This window comes from Vigna umbellata, chromosome 4, assembly GCF_029865625.1.
Source record: "Vigna umbellata cultivar VRB3 chromosome 4, Vumbellata_1.0, whole genome shotgun sequence".
Lineage (NCBI taxonomy): Eukaryota > Viridiplantae > Streptophyta > Magnoliopsida > Fabales > Fabaceae > Vigna > Vigna umbellata.
In genome coordinates this window covers 19,603,862-19,623,622 of record NC_142168.1, presented here as the reverse complement: position 1 = coordinate 19,623,622, position 19,761 = coordinate 19,603,862, and the positions used below count along the sequence as shown (strand labels likewise).

The window sequence follows — 19,761 nt, the reverse complement described above, 5'->3', positions numbered from 1 at the left end:
GAGATTGAATTAATAGTCGTTAAATAGCTTCATGCATTGTAGTCTCATATCATCAAAGTTTCTCCCATCATCCAACTTATCTAACTCAGTAATCTATGTGATGACTTTTTGTTTTTGTGTTCATGATCCCAAAAACATCTTTTTTTGCACAATTTTAAATCATATTTTACTTTTTTTTTTTCAGTTTTTCCTTCACTACCATCAAAGGGTTTCAATTTTAAATTTCTGCAAAGGCTAAAATATCGAAGTCCGTTTGCTTGTTTTACTTTTAAAACTCTCTTGTCAGTTGCTTAACTTTCTAACCAACAAAAAGAAATTAGAAAATGTATAAGACAACCACAATCATGTTTATAATAAATCAATATATATTTTGTTATTATTTGCAAGTACTAATATATTTTATATGTTAAAAAAGTTATAATTATAATATATGATGCAAATAATATTTTAAGTTCAATTTCAAATTATTTAAGTGATATATAATATCTCAATTAAATAAATATATCGTTATTTTATTTTACAATGAACACTACTCCTTGTCTTATTATTATAAATATCAGTTATATAAGAATACCATGGATAATGATTTTATTCTATTAGATTTGTAGATCACACAAAAATATCAATCTCATTAATCAAATTGTTATCAATTTACAAGAAAAATTGTTGTCAGATATTGGATTAATAGTCGCTAAATTTAAAGAATTAGTCACTAAAATAATTAAAATTAAAGTTTAAATTTAAAATAATTGAATTTTGGTCTTTAATTTTGAAAAACAGTTTAATAATTAATTTAGAAACTTTTAATGCAAAAAAATATAATTTAAAAATTAATAATCTTGAATTTCTAAAATAATTTCTAAATTCGTGTAAATAATCGCTGAATCAGTTTTATTTAATGAACTTTTTTTAGTAATTATTCACACGAAAGAATAACTATCTACATAATATTTTGAAATTTTATCCATAAAGTTCTTATTTTCTGTTTGATTATTCCAGAATTGGGGAAAATGAAGTGAAATTTTTAGAATATCTCTTTTACAATTCTGGAACTTATGGAAGTCTGTTCATATATATAAGAATTAAACAGTCTGAAACTTTTGAAGGCCTAACAAAAGACTTACAGACAATAAAGAGCAGATATAATTCCATAAATTCCAGAAGTTTTAATAATTAGACTTTTGGGAATATGATTTCAAAATCAGTATAAAATTGTGGAATAATGAAACTGCTAACCACACTCTATTCACGAAAAGGATGGTGTTTAAAGCACTCCCTTTGTTTTGGTTGGGTTTTACTTCTTGCATCTCGTGATTATTATCTACACCATATATCAATAACTGAAAAGACTAAAATATCCTACTTACACACCAGGTCGCTCATGCTGTGCCAATCCATCCATGTAATATATATATATATATCCATCCATGTAATATATATTTAAGTTATTCTTATTTTACATTTTCATATTTTTACTCACATCATTAATTATTTTACACATAAAAAATATACACGAGACATTTTCCCACCATACTTTCTTACTAATTAAACCATATGATACTTCTATAAACAAAACTTATTTATCAATAAAAAATATTTTAATTATACCTAGAGTTATATAAATTTTCAAGTCTTATAGAGGTTGAGCTAACAGTCTAGAAAAAGGTTAGGAGTAATCAAGAAGACAATTATCCTAGTAAACTTAAAAAAGAAGAGTTGCAAAACCACTCCTATTTATAGAAGGGGGTAGTGAACTCAAGTCTTAAGAGAGAAGAAAGAAAAAGAAAATGAATCTAGAACAAAAAAACTCTAGATGGTTCTTAAAGAGTGACTAATGTACCTTTTGGAGTAAAGAATTCAATAATCTTTAGTTAGTTTCAAATGTATGCACCTTTAGAGGATTTCTAGGTCCAGAAGCAATGTTTTAAGATCACTTGAGGTCAAGGTAGCCAAAGAACCACTTAGCTTCCCTAGTCACTCAAGAGTCACTTTTGAAAGCCAAAACAACAGGTTTGCATAAAGTTGTCTGTTTTAATCGATTATGGTACTTACATAATCGATTAAATCATAGAATTGCACTCTTTGTAGGATATTGTTTGTTTTAATCGATTAGGCCATTTACATAATCAATTAAATCATAGGCTATTCAACAAAAATGACAAAAAATACAAGCCTAAACAAAATGTAAGATCGTCCTAAATACAAGGCATAAAAAAAGACTTATTTATATTTTTACAATGCTAAGAGAAAGGAAAGACAAATACACTATCTTCCACAAAAGAGCTCTTTGAAATATTTCTTCTCCTTCTATTCTCTTAGTCATAGCTAATGTTAGCTCCTTGGATGAGTTTCCATCCGTAAACCTCTCTGTTGTGAATCCAACAGAGATCTCGTTAAACATATTAGAGACGAATTCAAAAGATGAAAAGACAAAGAAAATTCTAGAAAATCTTTATAAGTAAATGGTAATTTTTATATAATAAACTTCCGTTATTAGAAATCTATTTATAATTTAAACCTTTTATTATTAAAATATTTTAGTGTTCTCTTTTTATAAAATCCACCATTGCTATTAAGATATTTTCTAGGTTGTTATATAATTAAATAAATTAAGTACTAAATTTTAAACTTTAGTTAATATCTAAGCTTGTTTTTCATTAGCATATTAAAAACTATCCAAGTGATTTAATTTAAACAGGGAATTGGTCACCTATATAATTCATTGTGGCTCACCATAATTACATTTGATTAAATATTATTATATAGGGAATTTATGTTTTTTCTTTGTAATAAAATTTAAATTGTTTCTAAATACTACTTATATTTTACTTTGATAAAAAATATCATGTTGTTCCATCTTGAGTTTTGGTGTTACAAGTGAAATTCTCTTTCGATGTTTCGTTAGGATTGGGAAGTCATTTGTTTTTGTGTTATTATAACCACAGTTTTTCTTATTTAGTAATTTTGTCTTTCATGGAAAGATGAAAAATTCAAGTCTAGAGTAGTTTGATAATTGTTATTAACATTTTTTAAGCTTATTTTTAGGTAATATAGGTATTTTTATTATTGTTTTTTTTAACTAATTAAGGTTTTATCAAATAATTTTGGAAAGAAAAGTATTTGATTTTTATTTGTGGAATCATTTGATGCATGGAAAGAATAAAACAAAGAATAAAAAATATTTTTAATAAAAAATATTATGCTTAATATATTAAATATTTCATTAATAAATATCAATAATGTATCTTAAAAGATTTTAAAATATTAAACATAAATATAATATAAATATATGATTTAAAATGAAGTATTAATTCTTAAATATTAGGTTAAATGGGGGATAACGGAGTAAAGAGAGTACGTATTAAATGTTCTGGCTCAAGAACCCATATTTTTTTGCCTATAACATACTACATTCAACCAAGACATCGTGAATTTGAAAAGGAGAAGATACACGCATACCTTTTTCTCGTCACATTCAATACAACTGATCATATATACTGTCTGTCAATTTATTTAGGAATCTCATATAAGCATTTCTCCAAGAACGCCAAAGTAGCATTGGCCCTACTAAGCTCCAAAATCCAGTGAAGTATCCGATCCCCATGCTCATGTATAATGCCTCAGCGAAACAGCTATCTTCATCATCATTCATTGCTTCAGCTCTTGAAAGATTTACTATGGTTTGATCTTCATCTCCAGGACAACTTTTTCTCAATTGTTCACCACAAAGATCGATGTTTCCTTCAAAACTAGACCCATCAAAGGTTTCAAAGTGTCTTCCCAATGGAATTCTTCCTGAAAGAGAGTTGTGTGACAAGTCTAGTTTCCCCAGACCGTCAATTTCAGAAAGAGAAGAAGGAATTTTCCCACTGAAATGATTTCTTGATAAATCGAAGGACTCTAGTGATCTTAAACTACCAATCTCACAAGGAATTTCTCCTCTCAGATTATTTCTGGATAAATTCAGAGAATTTAGCCCAACCAAATATCCAATCTCCTTCGGTATTTCACCACTTAAATTATTACTTGAAATATCAATGCTCTTAAGCTGTAACTCTGGATTTTTGAACCCCTGTTCCACACCTTTCCACATCAAGCTTATGTTAAGGGTGTAATTTTCTCCACCATTAACGCCATATATTTCATAATAAGTGAGATTGATCGAATGTATACGATGTAGAGTGTCACTTGTGTTGATGTTCTTTTCAGTCATTGCAGTCAAATTCTTTAAGCATGATGGAATTCCTTTTGATAACATATTTCTCGAAAGATCTAAGAATTGAATGCGCTTCAAATAACAGAGTTGAATTGGAAAATGTCCAGAGAAGTGATTCCCTCGCATGCTCAATATTATCAATTGTTGCATATTTTCCCCTATCCATGATGGTATTGGGCCAGAAAACATATTTTCGGCCACATCCAACATAATTAAATTGCTGCAATTCTTCAAAGTGGAAGCTAATTCACCTCTCAGGTTATTGTTTCGTAAAACCAAGACTTCCAATTTAACAAGGCTGCCCATGGACACAGGAATCTTCCCTGTCAATTTATTGTTGCTTAAATCAAGAAAGAATAACTGATGTACAGATTTCCAACAGTCTGGGAGTTGTCCCTTCAATTGATTGTTTGATAAATCCAAGGTGGCCATTCCATCTGTGCGTTGGTCACATATGAATGAAAACAAATCTGAAAATTTATTATCAGAAAGCCTTAGGTCTGAAGCTTGAAGTAAAAATTGCGGAATTTTTCCTTCAAAATTATTTGAATTCAGAAATATGGACGGTCTATTGAAAAGCTTCAATGATATATTATTAGGAATTGCACCAGTGAAATTATTCTGAGACATATTCAAATATCCCACATTATGCATGTTGTTCCAAAACCATTTTGGTACTGAACAATTAAGCCTATTATTAGAAATATCCAGAAATTCTAAGGAGCGTTGAGTATGGAGCCAACTGGGAAATCTAGGACCCAACTTGCAAGATCTTAGTCCCAAGCTTATTATTTGAAAAGGAGGAACCCAGTTAGGGACTATTTTTAGAGATAGGGAGTTGTCTGACAAATATAAGTACCTTAATTTGGAAAAGTTTGAAAGATGGGATTCAGTGACATCACCCTCCAAGCAATTTCCATCCAAAAGCAAGCCCTCCAACTCAGATAGCAATGCAATGCTCATAGGTAACGTGCCTGTAATGTTGTTATAAGATAAATACAAATTCTGAAACACGTGTCTGTTGCACCATGATGAATTCCGAAAGAAATGGGAAATTTCCCCACTCAACTTGTTGTTTGAGAGGTATAAACTCTGCAATGTGCACATGTTCCCAAAGAAAGATGGAATCTCGCCTCGCAGTTTGTTATCAGAGAGGTCAAGAACTTCAAGAGAGTTCATTACTTTCCCAAATCCATCTGGAATGGGACCTTCCAACATGTTATCATAAAGTTCAAGTGTACGAAGATTGGTAGTGGAGTTGAAGAGCCAGTAAAATACGGATGATGATTTCAACAGATTTGAGGAGAGATCAAGCTGTTAGCATTATTTTAAATATAAAATAAATATTATAGCATTTTCAGTTCCTATTTTTAAGGAACATAAAGTGGTCCATTAAGCCATTATTTTTATGCTTTTAACTGCATAGAGGTTATAGAGCAGTTATTAATTTTTAAACGTAAAGCCCATTTATTTTGAAACCTGTGATGGCCAGACTTTATATAAGGGAATGGGTTACTCTCAGTTTTGATCACTAAGCCTACTCCTCTATTCAGAAAAACACACCATCGAGTTTGAGTGAGTCAAGGTTTAGAAAACAAAACTGTCTTGTGTTTAGATTTACAAAATTGCAATGGCAGGAGGTACGCACATTATTCTTTCATTTTTTCTTCCGCTGTTTTTGATCTGAATGTGTTACTGTGATGTTAATATAACAGGTTTAGGTCAATTTCATACTCTGCTATTTTATCACAAGCCAGGCAAGAGAAGACGAAGAATTCGTAATTGAAATAGCTGACATCAGAAAACTATCATCCCTAAGACTACAATTTCGCAAATAAAGATTTTGAAGTTTCGAACTGGAGTTGAAGATACCTTGAAAGACCGATGATGACATCTTATTATAGGAAAGGTCAAGGATCACAAGAGAAGGAAAGGTTGAGTGGACTGGAGATGAGAAAACAATGTTATTATGAGAAAGATAAAGCTCTTGAAGATTAAGGCTAAAGTTAGACAATAATTGAAATGTTGAGGATGTGAGCATATTAGAAGAAAGGTCAAGGATGGTAAGAGAATTGGAAAAGTTGGAACGTGAATAAAACAGAGATTGAATATGGGTATCTGAAAGAGAACAATGAACTAGTCTCAACTCTCCTAGCTTTGGATAATGAATCATATGCAACCAGTCAGGGTTATGTAAACCATCGATGGCAAGATGTGTTAGAGAAGAGAGATTAGACAGCCAGTCTGCATCCTTAGGTTTGACATCAAAATCACCACCAAGTCCAACAGTTTGCAAGTAAGGAAGATTCCCAACCTGGAAAGGGAGTGCTCCAGAAAATGAATTACCAGTGAGACCAAGGTATCTCAACTGTGACATATTTCCAAGTTGACAAGGGATTTTCCCATCATGATTATTATAACTGAGATCAAGATACCTTAAATTTGTAAGGCTTCCAAGTTGATAAGGGATATCTCCACGGAGAAGATAATTCTCACTTAAATCCAGAGACAATAAATGTGTAAGGCTTCCAAGTTGGGTAGGAATATTACCACCAAAATAAGAATAGGAGAGATTGAGATATCTTAAGTTGGTAAGTGAGCCCATGAGTTCTGGGATGTGACTCTCTATAAAATCATTGTTGCTGAGATCCAAATGTTGAATATTTTGCAAGGGAAACAGTGAAGTGATATTGAGTGCACCTCTCAAATATTGTGTATCCGAACCACGGAGACGAAGGATGGTTACATGACCTGTTTGATGGTCACATTGAATGCCTTTCCATTTGCAACAATCTTTACTCTTCTCATCACCCCTCCATGTAGACAGCATGTCATGAGCATCTACGAGGTCATGTTTGAAGTTGAGGAGTGCCTGTCTCTCGCTCTCAATGCACTTTATTTCTGCGGTATTGTTGAATCCGAGAATGGATTCTGCAGCAGGCAGCAAGAGGAGGAGAAGTACACAACAGAGTTTAGGAAAACAAGTAGTCATTACTTTTTTGGTGATACTAAATAGCTAAGAGTGAAACAAGGACCTTGAATTTGATCGGTCTACTCTTAATTGTGAAGTGTGTAAACCAAAACGATTGAATATATATAAGCGTTTTGGCAGAGTATAGTGCTTCCGGTAGTTTGTGTTGGGCTCCATGCCAGTAAATAGAAAAGGAGTTTTCACACCAATAATTGGACTATTTGCTTGGAATCTTTGAATACTTCCGACCCCCAAATAACCCACAATCATAGGATTTATATTCACTTAGATATATTATACGTATTTGAACTGGTTATTAAAACAAACAATGACTCTGAGATTCACTTTTTGGATTTTTCATGAAAAAACATAAGAAATATTTGGCACTAAACAAACTCATACAGAAACTTAAGAAATTACTTGTAATTCAGAATCTTAAGATTTAATGTTTAAAAAAGATGATTTTTTAAAATATTTTATATAAGAATCTTGATAACTCAAATGTCTCATTATTTCCCGCATGAACAGTTATTTTGATTGATAAAATGATACAAGGAAACGTGAAGGAAGCTTGGAAACAGTTTCAGTACAATAGGAAATGATAGTTGACTTGACTGGAAACATGCATGAAAAGTGTTGAGAAAGTTATTGGAGGAAGTTAAAGCTGAGCATATACATGAAAACGTTTGGTATGAAAACAAGAGATGAAGAAAAGGACTTAGTATCATGATTGCAACCTTGAATATTTGCAAGAGAATTTGAGAACGTCTAGCTTTACCAAGAACATGAAACATGTGTAGAACGACTACTTATAAAGTGGAGGACACGTCTCTTGGAACAGGTTTACACAATTTTTTATGAGTATTATAAGAAGATATTAATAAATTGCTTTTATTATTTATTTTATTGTATTACTAAGTGTTTAAAAGTTAATCTTTTATTCATTTAATATTTTTAATTTTTTATTTATATTTATTTTGTTGTTATGTCTATAGAAATTATTTTAATTTTTTATCTATTTATTTTTTTTATATTTATTTTGTTATTATATGTACATAGAATTTATTTTATCTTTTTATTTATTTATTTTATTTTTAAACCTGTTTTTTTATTCTATTTTTTTTATTTTATTCTTTTATAACTTATAATTAATTTTTCATTTAATAAATTATTCAAAAATAACTTATATTTAGAGTATATATTTTTTATATTATTTTTTTCATTTTTAATTTTATCTTTTCATGATTTATAACTATTTGATCAGTAATAAAATAAAATTTAGAAACACATATTTAATTTTTATTTTTTATAATAATATTATTTTAACAGATAATATATATAGAATAATTTTTTTTATAATATCATATAAAAACATTTCTCTTTAGAAAATTATTTTATTTATTTAATTTGTTTTTAAACTGATTTACACAAAAATAATAATATATTTTAACTCTATCATTTAATATATAATAAATTATTATTTTAGTTTTTAAATATAGTTATTGTTTTCTTAAATTTAAAATTTTCATATCAATCTCCAAATTCTAAATTATGTGTAAAATTCAAATTATATTATTAGTCAATTTAATCCATGATATATATTCCTAAAAATTATTTTAAAAGTTTGTTGACTTTTAAAATAAATAAATAATTACTTATTTTAATGTGTTAGATACATTTTAATTTTATTAAAAAAATTCTATTATAATTTTAATATATTTATTATTAAAGAATAATTTCTTTTTAAAATATTTAGGTGAGTGGTTGGCATCTATTAATTCCGGCCGTTCGCTATAAATAAAAGAAAGAGCATAATGTAATGTGTGAGGAGTTTAATGGAGAACCCTGAAACACTTTCTCTAAAAAATGAAACCGTAGCACACTGTATTATATTATAAATGTCTGAGTGGAATTAAACCTACAATAAATAGCTCACGGTATTAGAAATGTCTAAGTAGAATTAAACCTACAATATCTTGTGTTATATTGTGTTCTAAGAGATGTGTACACCCTTAATGACTATACTTGCAAGTTTAATATCTTTACATATAGACTAGAATTCAAATGTTGATTTAAAGATCAGAGAGTTGCACCATCTTCTGTTAACCAATTCCTAATTCTTAATGTATTCACACAAAATAATGTTATTTATTGCAAAAGGAAAAAACAACAAAAGGACACAAGCATACTAACAAGTTAGCTAATTCATAAAAGAAATATGCATAGCAAACGAAACAAATTTCAAAATATAGGTAGACAATTCAAGTAGTTATTATGAAATGAAACATATAATACAAACATTTTATCCTCAATTCTCTTCATACATGTATTAATATTGGATTTACTAGATACATGTATTTATGGTGACTACTGTTTTACAAAGTCAAAACACACACCCTTTTGTCTTGGTTCAGAACTGAGGTAAAAAGCCTACCTCTTTTTGTCTTGTCTACATATGCCTCGGTTGCGAAACCGCTGCGTATAAGCGAAAATAACCGCTATCGTTTCTCTTTACTATACTAATGTCTTGTCACACACAAGGTTAATCTCATTTGTATCTTTAGACCAAAGAAAAGCCTTTAAACCAGAATTTCTTTCTAGTCACCACGTAATTCATTCTACTCTATATAAGTGTTAATAATTATTAGAGCATTAAAATATCTTATTATTTTAATCCATTCATCTATATGTATACAATAATGAAATTATCCATTCCATAACATTTCCGCACCAAGAGTGCCCTACAACTTATTCTTTCATAGTATTTTTTTAAGTATAATAATATCAATACTATTATGAACAACATAATAACACACTACAAAAATATTTGAATTTAGTGGAAGTTTTTCAACAGATGTTATAGAACCTCTAGTAAGACATTAACATAATAGGGGTTTTAGAAACCCCTGGTAAGTATTAGATATTGTTTTTAAAACAACCCTAGTAAATTTTAGAAAATTTTCCCACCACCTCATGTTCAGTTTCCCTCTTTTATGATAATTACTATTCGTATTTTCTTTTCTCTCCACTTAAATACATTGCGTCTTTTCATTTTCCCCTTTTTCACATATTTGTTATTCATTTTTTCTCTGCCACTTAAATGCACTAGGTTTACAAACTTTGAGAAGTTCAGGTGCTAATATGTGAAAACTCCTTAATATTGTCAAAGTCTATCGTGGTTGTGCCTCCCTATCAAGAACAATTTTAATCTTATCAAGATAGTAGATGGAATGTGCAGGGCAAAAAACATTCAAGATATTTGCAATACAAATCATTGATGAAAGAAGAGTGAAAGTCATACATTAAGGAGAAGAACTTGCAATCCAACCCTAGGCATAATGAAACAAAAATACAGAGAAAGAGTTAACGCGTATGAAAGAAGAATCCAGAAAGGAAGTATATTATTGAAAAGTGAATATTAATTGTACAGTCAAAATAAAAGGGGGAAAATAAAAAGGATAAATTGGGAGTATTAATCCAATAACTAACATTAATTGAAAAGTGAATATTAATCCAATAACTAACATTATCATCCCCCTCAAGTTCGGAGTAGATGTTAGTCATTCCCAGCTTGGAATGAAGATACTTAAAAACACTAAAAGCAAGGGGTTTAGTCAAGATTTTGGCTGCTTATTCAGTAGTGGAAATGGGGAGTAGCTTGAGGAGGCATCTGTTGAGCTTGTCCCTAATAATGTTGCAGTCTATTTCAATGTGTTTGGTGCGTTCATGGAAGACTTTATTAAAGGCGATCTGGATAGCGGAGCGATTCTCACAATAGACTATAGCAGGGTTGAATTGTGAGAATATGAAGGTCATGAAGAACGTAGGTCAACAATTGTAGTTCATAGGTGATAGTGGATAGAGCTTGGTATTTAGCTTCAGAAGAGCTTTTGGAAACGGTCTGCTGCTTTTTGGATTTCCAAGAAATGATGGAATTGCCGAAGTAGATGGAGTAACCAGTGATATATTTTCTAGATTCGGGACAGGTGGCCCAGTCAAAATCACTATAGGCTTTCAACTTATTGGTGTTGTTAGCTAAGGCGTGAAGTTCATCCAGCATAGCTTGAGTCCATTGAGGTGTTTTAGATGCTTCCTTGTAGGTGCGAGGTTCAGTGGTAGATGAAATGAAGGTGATAGTGTCCCTGAAATAAGAGGATTTGTGTGGATGCTCATTTGTCGCTTTGGTTTATCACGCACGATTGTAATTGATAACGGGCGACAATTCATTGACAAACGACTTGTTGATTTCTAGTCCAAATTTGGAATCAAGCATGTCACAAGTTTAGTGGAACACCCTTAGCGAACGAGCAGGTGGAGGTTGCCAACAAATTCATAGTGTTTGAGTTGAAGAAACGATTGAGAAGCGCCAAAGGAGCTTGGGTCGATGAGTTATAGGTGGTTCTTTGGGGATATCGTTGCACACCGCATGATACCTCCGGAGAAACACGTTTCAACCTCACTTATGGAACTAATGCCATGTTGCCGATAGAAGTGGGGGAACCAATGCTCAGAAGGTGAATAGAAGATTTGCAAGTGAATAATGACGACTTAAGGGCAGAGTTGGATACGTTAGCAGAAAGAAGAGAAATTGTCGTTGTCCTGGCGGAAGCTCAAGAAAGGCTTGTCGCTCTTCATTACAACACCAAGATAAAATCAAGGCAGTTTGCTGAGGAAGATCTAGTGTGGAGAAAAATAGGAGACGCCTGGCGAAGCCAAACGGATGGAAGCTGGCTAGAAATTTGGAACACTAGGGTAGTAAGAGGAAATGGAACCAGTTACTTTTGCTTATAGGCACAAGTTCCACAACCGAGGCATATACAGATGAGGTAAAAAATGGTAGGTTTTATGCCTCGGTTATGGACTGAGTAAAAAAGAATAGGATTATGCCTCAGTTTTTAGGTAACCGAGGCAATAACGTATTTTTTTTTTAATTTTTTCAACCTTTAGGATGTTGATTCACTATGGAATGATCTTGCTAATGTTCCCAAAGCTGGTAAACAGCCATCCTCAGCCATCCTCAGCTCCTTGACATTGCTTGTTGACCACTGCTACCTTCAAGCTTTCCTTCCTAATCACCACTTTCCTCACTTCTTACTCCTCCTTTGGCTTAGGCATCATCTGTTCACAGTTAGCCAACCAATAAGCCTGTTTCAGGAGTGGAGGGTCAAAACTCAAGCTTCATTTGGGGGTTCACAGCATAATAAGAATAATAACATATCAGAAGTTCCTACATACACCACAAAGCAATACACAACACACAGAGAAGCTTCATCGCACCTTCATTGCACAGTATACAACATCAACAAAAGACATCATCAACAAAAGAGAAGCTTCGGAGGCCGTCGAGACTGAAGGTCATTTCGTGGAGAGGACTCTGAACTCCTTCAAAACGAAGTCGTTTCGCGTGCCCCAGATCCTGACGGTACCGGAGGCATCGGCGGAGGTGACCCACTCCCTGTTGGGGGAGAAACGCGCGATGGTGGCCGAGGCGAAGGCGACCCACTCGCCATTGGGGGAGAAACGCGCGATGGTGACCGAGGCGGAGGAGACGAACTCGCGAGGTTGAATAACGACCAATTGGGATTCTCTGATTTAGGGCTTCGCGATCTGGAGCGGTGGATGAAACCCTATTTCCGACGGAGGCAGGAGTGTCGGAGGCAGTAGTGACGGAGGTGAGCATTAGCAGCACAAGGGTAGTGCGGCGAGCCGTGGAAGTGGTGAAGGAATCTGCGACACAGAGCAAGAATGGAGAGCAGGAGGAAGGAGAAGCTTTTTGACGCAAATAGGTTAAGTGCAGAGTGGCAGCGGCAGTAAAAGCTCTTGCTTTGGCACTAGTTAAAAGGCTAGCCCGAGGTATAAAGTGTTGGACAACATCAACGATTTCAGTTCCTGATGAACCGATGCCTTAAGTCTGGCGTAGCAGGTAAAGTTGAAGGCACGTAGTAGGTGTAGCAGTGATATAGGCCTCGGGTCTTAGATTAACCGGTGCAATATCGCTATTCTGCCTCGGGTCTTAGATTAACTGATGTGTATAATGTTATACGCTTCAGTTCTCACGTAACCGAAGCCTATATAGCGAGTTAACAACCACATTTTTTACTAGTGGAAGGACCTTTCATGGTGGTAGAAAACCTAAAGAACGAAGCTTACCATCTGGAACACCCAATGGGAAAAGCCATTCCCAACACTTGGAACGCATCGCACCTCAAGTTTTATTTCAGTTGAAAGCTTATGATGTAATTCGCAGTTCAACTATTAATAATATTGGTATTTCCATCCAAGTTTCGTGTAAGTTTTAATTTCAAGACCTAGGGAACGTCTTAAGTGAACTCCTAGAGTCAAATGCTCGGTGAGGAACATTTTCGTAACTCTCACCTTAATATATAAAGACCTAGGGAGCATTCTAAGTGAACTCCTAGAGTCAAACGCTCAGTGAGGAACATTTTCATAACTCTCACCTTAATATATAAAGACATAGGGAACGTTTTAAGTGAATTCCTAGAGTCAGACGGTAGGTGATGAAAATTTTCATTACTCTCAACTTAATATATAAAGACCTAGGGAAAGTTCTAAGTGAACTCCTAGAGTCAAACGCTCAGTGAGGAACGTTTTTGTAATTCTTACCTTAATATATCAAGACCTAGAGAACTTTCTAAGTGAACTCCTAGAGTCTAAATGCTCGGTGAGGAACGTTCTAAGTGAACTCGTATAGTCTAACACATGAAAATGCTAAGTCAAATTCTCGAGTACACGCTCGGTGAGGGACATTTTTCCTCAAGCTACCGAAAAAGCAAAAAAATAAGAATAAGCGAGAAGTGACAAAAGCTTGTGTATTCAGTAAAGGTAGTTCATTACAGAAAGCTAAGGGCATAAAACCGAGCCCTGATACAAAAAGCAAAAAATTGAACTATCCTATCTAAGCATCTGCCCAGTCGATTTCTTCAATTACTTCAACGATTGGAGGTTGCTCAACAGCTTGAACGACCGAGGTTGGGGTCTTAGGGAAAAACATGGGCACAAGCTCCCCATTGACTATGATCTTCATGGCATCGAGGCGGGAATCATCCAAGGGCACCTAGTAGAGTAAGTGACACTAGGCGAGTTCCTTCTCGAAACCAAGGACATGCTCATTTATCACCTCCTCGCCTAGGAACTTGTTCTCCTCTTCTATCTTGTGCAGCTTGTAACACAGAGAATCCAGCTCGGCCAAAAGGTTGTCCCTTTCGGTGGTCAGCTCTTTGTTCTTTTCAATGGCACGTAGGAGGTCCAACTTCAGGTCGTCATTATACCGTTGTACCTGACACATGGAGGCGCGAGACTTGGCAAGCAAAGTCGCCTTAGCCTTGTCATCCACTACCATTTTCTCCACCTCGGCTATTCGAAGGGTGAGCTCTTTGTTGGACATAGTGGCCTCATCAAACTTCTCTTGGAGGTATTGAAGCTCGATGGAGGCAGCGATCTTCTTTTCAGCAACGTAGGCCATGCACATTGTTGACCGAGCGACAAGCTCGAAGGCCATGTGTGAAGCCTTTTATTTGGTCATCCTATTCACATAATCCTTTTCCTCATAGAAAAGGTCAAAGTTGATCCACTCGGCCACCCACAGGCTGGGGTCAAGCGGCTCGGAGAGGGGAGGACCATCAAGAAGTGTCCTTTTGTTGTGTTTGGAGGACACAGAAGGCTCCCAAGCAGCCTTCCTCTTATTATTCTTCTTCTTCTTCCGAGTAAGATCAGAGGAGATATGGATGGCCGCGATCTTCTTAGCAGCAACAACCGGTCGGGTGCAAGTTGTGGTATGGACCACAGGTCGGCAGGTTCAGCCTGCGCAGGTTGGGCTTCTACTGGTTGAGTTTGCGTTGCAGGCTTAGAGAGGGAAGGAGTAATGCGAGCACGAGTGGAACACCCCTCACTAGACTTCTTCAAATCCTCTCTCGATGGCCAAACATTTGGGTGAAGGTACTGCTCTTGGCTGGGTCCATCACGGTCATATAATCTACACAACAAAAAGAAGTTTAGATAAGTTACAAATGACTGCTCGAGAGGAGGCCTTGAGGGGTAGTTGATTTAGCTGGCTAATTAACTTTAGCTCGTTCGGTGACATTGCAGACTTGGGCCATAAAACCACCTTCTTCGGACGTTCGGTCCAATAGAAGGGAAACTTTGGCTGACTGTCTAGAAAGTAGAAATTGCCATGACTAGCCACCAAAGGAACAACCTTGATGAAGTTTCCCTTGAAATCTTTGTATGAAGTGTTGAACAACGTAAAAAGTTGTCTCTCCTTGATCGAAATGAGGGAAACCCGAGGTTGGTTGGGGTGCGACATGACTCATAAAAAGTAGAGAAATGAAGGGGTGGGACGAAGGGCGAAAGCAGCGCAGACGACCGAGAAGGCTTGCATAAAAGTCCAATCGTTCGAATGGAATTGGGTGGGAGCCACGTTGAGTTCCCTCAGAACGCCCATTTGAAAGTTTGAAAAGGGCAATAAGACTTTTTGGTCGCGGAACAAAGTGGAATAGGCATAGAAAAAAATCTGAGGCATACCCTTCCCGACTGTGGCACGCCCGCTCGTTCAACTGGTAGAGCGCGAGCCTAAAGAAATCTACATCGCCGACCGCCTTCACGAAGCTAACCCTATTGACTAGGTCCTTTAACGCGTGGCTAGTAATGACAGAGGTAGCATAAAGCTTCACCCCGTGAGGACTTCAATCGTAACCAGCGACGTCGAGCCCGACTTCGTTCCTTCCATCCTACGAGCCGGTGTAATCCAACTTTATCCCCACCTCATCGCATTCACTGTCTTCAAGTAGGCGGGTTTCCGACGGGAGGATTTATCCATTGTCGAAACCGGAGGAGTTAACAGAGGAAGGAGAAACAACAGCGTCGTCAGCATACCCTCACCTTCTCTCCCGGCAGACTCAGAGGCACTTGGAGAAGACATGTTTACCTGGTAGCAAAGGGTTGGGAGCGTTTAAGAGGGAAAAATTAGGAAGAACGTTCGGTAGGCAGAGAGCTCGAGGGTGAAAGTTAAAATATGGGATGACCCTGCCACTATTAATAGATGGTAAAGGCGGTTCATCAAACACATCTGGGACGTCCAAAGGGAAAAGATCTAACTGTTGAAATGTCATGACGTTATGTTTTCTACCTTTTCCCGCCCTTTTTTACTGTCGTGACTCTTCGACTTTCGTTCTTCCCACCATTTTACAGATCTTGATGGGACGTGACGTTTGATGAACTGTCATGACCTGGGAAAACTGAAGAATCCTAAGCCGATCAGCGAAGACTGGAAACCCTAAGCAATCTCTAAGATTTTGCTAGGGCTTGGGGGGCCCTATGTTACTATGAGCTTATAGTCGACCGATCGAATACGGTGACAAACTAGATGGAAAGCACCGAGCGGTTAATGCCCAAGAAAGCGTCTCACGGTCGCTCGGTCCCAACAACAGTTGGGCAGAGTTAAGGCACAATTAATGCTACAACGACTACTGAAGAGTGGTTAAGGTTTGCATTAATTAACATTAAGAGATAAATTAATTGGTCAGATTCTTATGACAAAGGATTAATATCGAGGTAAACTCACTTTTAATAAAGACCTACAGTGAAAGATTCTGACTTGACAGAGTGTATTTTGCAAGTCACCCCATACACTAATCGGTCGCGCAAAGCAAGGAACAAGACGAACGTTCGACACACCGAAACATCACTTAGGCGACATCCTCGTCCCAACTTAACCGAAACAAAAAATATAATTAAAATTTAACAAATATTTTATATTTGTGAAATTGAATAATAATGTTACTACTTTTATATTGGAAATGGATTTAATTTATCTTAATATACTCTCTCAATTATGCACTTTATCATTGTTTTAAATAAAATGTGATTATTGCGTCAAACAAAAGAAAGTTATAAAATATTTTATTTGAGTACATGAAAACAAATAAAGTTTACAAACTTAGAATTAAATTAGCAACAAACTAAAAGAAACTTTATAATTTTTATGATCTATTAAGGATTCAATAATTAGTACGATGTTGAGAAAGATAGCTATGGCACTACAAAAATAATATATTATACTAGGGGTTAAATTTCAGGGGTTTCGAAAACCTCAGGTACTTCCCCGCAGTTTTCCTCAAAATCGCAGTTAAGTTTTCAATTTTTTTTTTAATAAATCTTCGAATCCTTCTTATTACCTTACTTTCCTCTTTCTTCTCCATTTTCCGTTTTGTTATTCGCTGTCCTTGTTAACGTGACAGTATGCAGAGAAGAAGTTTGTATAACAGCAGAGATAGCACACAGAGAGAAAGAGTAGGAATGTTAACTGTATTGAAAGAATCAAAAAACAGTGAAGTATATAGAGTGTGCATGGCACACAGCAACAGTCAGTTATACAGTTATGTTTACAACAACATACCCCCCTAAACATAACTAGTTAAACGAAATTACACCTAGCAAATCTCTCAGCTTCTCAAACCTGGACTGTCTGAGTGCTTTAGTGAAAATGTCAGCCTTTTGTATATCAGTTGGACAGTGCAGTAACTCAACTCTGCCTTGGCTCACTAAATCCCTTAGAAAATGAAACTTAGTATCGATATGTTTGCTTCTCCCATGAAACACGGGATTCTTTGACAGACTTATTGCAGATTTATTGTCAACCATCAGCTGTATGGGTCTTTTACACTTCAGTTTCAAGTCTTCAAGAAGTGCTTCTAACCAAATACACTGGCACGCTGTCTCTGCAGATGAAATATATTCTGCTTCACAGGTTGAAAGTGCCACTACACTTTGCTTTTTAGAACACCAAGAAATAGGTGCTCCACCATATTGAATGAAGTAACCAAACGTACTTCTTCTATCCACTGTGTCTCCACTCCAATCTGAATCACACCATACCTCTAATGTGCCTTCTGTGCTGCTGGATGCTTTGGGAAACAGAAGACCAAGATTTGTTGTTCCCTTTAAGTATCTCAGAACGTGTTTTGCTGCTGTCAAGTGTGATGTCCTAGGCTCATGCATGAATCTACTTAGTAAGCCAACACCATAACTGATGTCAGGCCTGCTATTACAGATGTATCTCAAGGAGCCCACGATTTGTTTATAAAGAGAAGCATCTACACATTCCTCTTCAGGTTGCTCTCCAAGTTTTAAATTTGCAATGACTGGGGTTGGAACACAGTTACAGTTAGTCATGTTGAAACGATTCAGAATTTCATTTATGTACCTTGTTTGATGCAAAATAACTCCATTTGTTGTTTCCATAAATTCCAGTCCGAGGAAGTAACTCAGATTGCCTAGATCAGACATTTCATATTCTTCCTCCATTTTCTTCTTGAACCTCTCTATTTCTTCTTCAGAATCTCCAGTTACGAGGAGATCATCCACGTACAAACACACCAGTAGTTTGCTCTGTAATCCAGCACTTCTCACATACACACCAAATTCAACAGAGCTCTTTTTAAATCCCAGCTTGATCAATAGTGCATTGATGTGATTGTTCCAGGCTCGTGGTGCCTGCTTGAGTCCGTACAAAGCCTTATTCAATTTATACACCTTTTGTTCCTCACCTTGTTTCTCAAAACCAGGTGGCTGCATCACGTAGACTTCCTCTTCCAACGGGCCATTTAGAAAGGCAGATTTCACATCTAACTGCTGAATTTTCCAGTTATTCCAGCTAGCAACTGCTATCACGAGTCTTACTGTCTCAAGTCTTGCAACTGGGGAATAGACATCTGTATAATCTATTCCTTGTTGCTGTAGAAAACCCTTCGCTACAAGTCTGGCCTTTAGCTTTGCTATCTCACCACTTGGTTTGTACTTAGTCTTGAAAATCCATTTTACCTCAATTGCCCGTTTATGCTGAGGTAGTTCAACCATATCCCAGGTTCTGTTTCTTTCAATGGATCTCAATTCTTCAATCATAGCTTCCTTCCAATCCTTCATGTCAATGGCTTGCCTCCAAGTAATAGGCTCTGCATCTGCCAAAAACGCAAGATGAGTCAAGTCTCCAGAGTCCAATACATCACTGTCTGCAAACACTTCATGCCCTGACAGCCTTGTTGAGGGAAATCTAACTCTCTGTGATCGTCTGTTATTGCTTTCAATGCCTCCAGTAACTTGTTCTTCTTCAACATGATTGTCTTCTAAAATGCCTTGAACAAAGTCTGGCTCGGTTTTTGTCGTATTGAAATCAAAGATGTTTTCTTCGTCCACTATAACATCTCTGCTCACAATTATCTGATTCTTTCTTGGATCATACATTCTATAGGCACCAGTTGAGTGATACCCGACAAGAACAAGTAACTCACTTTTATTATCTAATTTCTTCCTTCTTTCATCTGGTATATGTTTGTAACATATAGATCCAAAAACACGCAGATTCTTAACTGTAGGTTTAACTCCAGACCAAGCTTCTTCTGGGGTGCATTCAGTCAATGATCTGGTTGGACTCCTATTCAGAAGATAAACTGCTGTAGAGACTGCTTCTCCCCACAAGCAGTGTGGCAGCTTCTTTGCTTTAAGCATGCACCTGGTCATGTCAAGCAACATCCGATTTCTTCTCTCAGCAATACCATTG

At 35.5% G+C, this 19,761-nt stretch overlaps 2 protein-coding genes across 2 annotated transcripts; both read right to left on the bottom strand.

Moving 5' to 3' along the window:
- Positions 1-3,376: 3,376 nt before the first annotated feature.
- On the bottom strand, positions 3,377-5,524 carry LOC148199470 (receptor-like protein EIX2). The gene has a single exon (XM_088111631.1). The coding sequence runs from the start codon at positions 5,432-5,434 to the stop codon at positions 3,476-3,478; it is 1,959 nt and encodes a 652-aa protein (XP_087967757.1). The 5' UTR covers positions 5,435-5,524; the 3' UTR covers positions 3,377-3,475.
- Positions 5,522-7,243, bottom strand: LOC148199469 (uncharacterized). Its single transcript, XM_088111632.1, has one exon. It carries the CDS (start codon positions 7,206-7,208, stop codon positions 5,955-5,957), a length of 1,254 nt encoding a protein of 417 aa, XP_087967758.1. The 5' UTR covers positions 7,209-7,243; the 3' UTR covers positions 5,522-5,954.
- Positions 7,244-19,761: the final 12,518 nt, after the last annotated feature.

What these genes read in the sequence shown, in the direction of transcription:
- LOC148199469 (XM_088111632.1), bottom strand. Translation starts at nt 7,208, where the DNA reads ATGACTACTTGTTTTCCTAAACTCTGTTGTGTACTTCTCCTCCTCTTG.
- LOC148199470 (XM_088111631.1), bottom strand. Translation starts at nt 5,434, where the DNA reads ATGTTGGAAGGTCCCATTCCAGATGGATTTGGGAAAGTAATGAACTCT.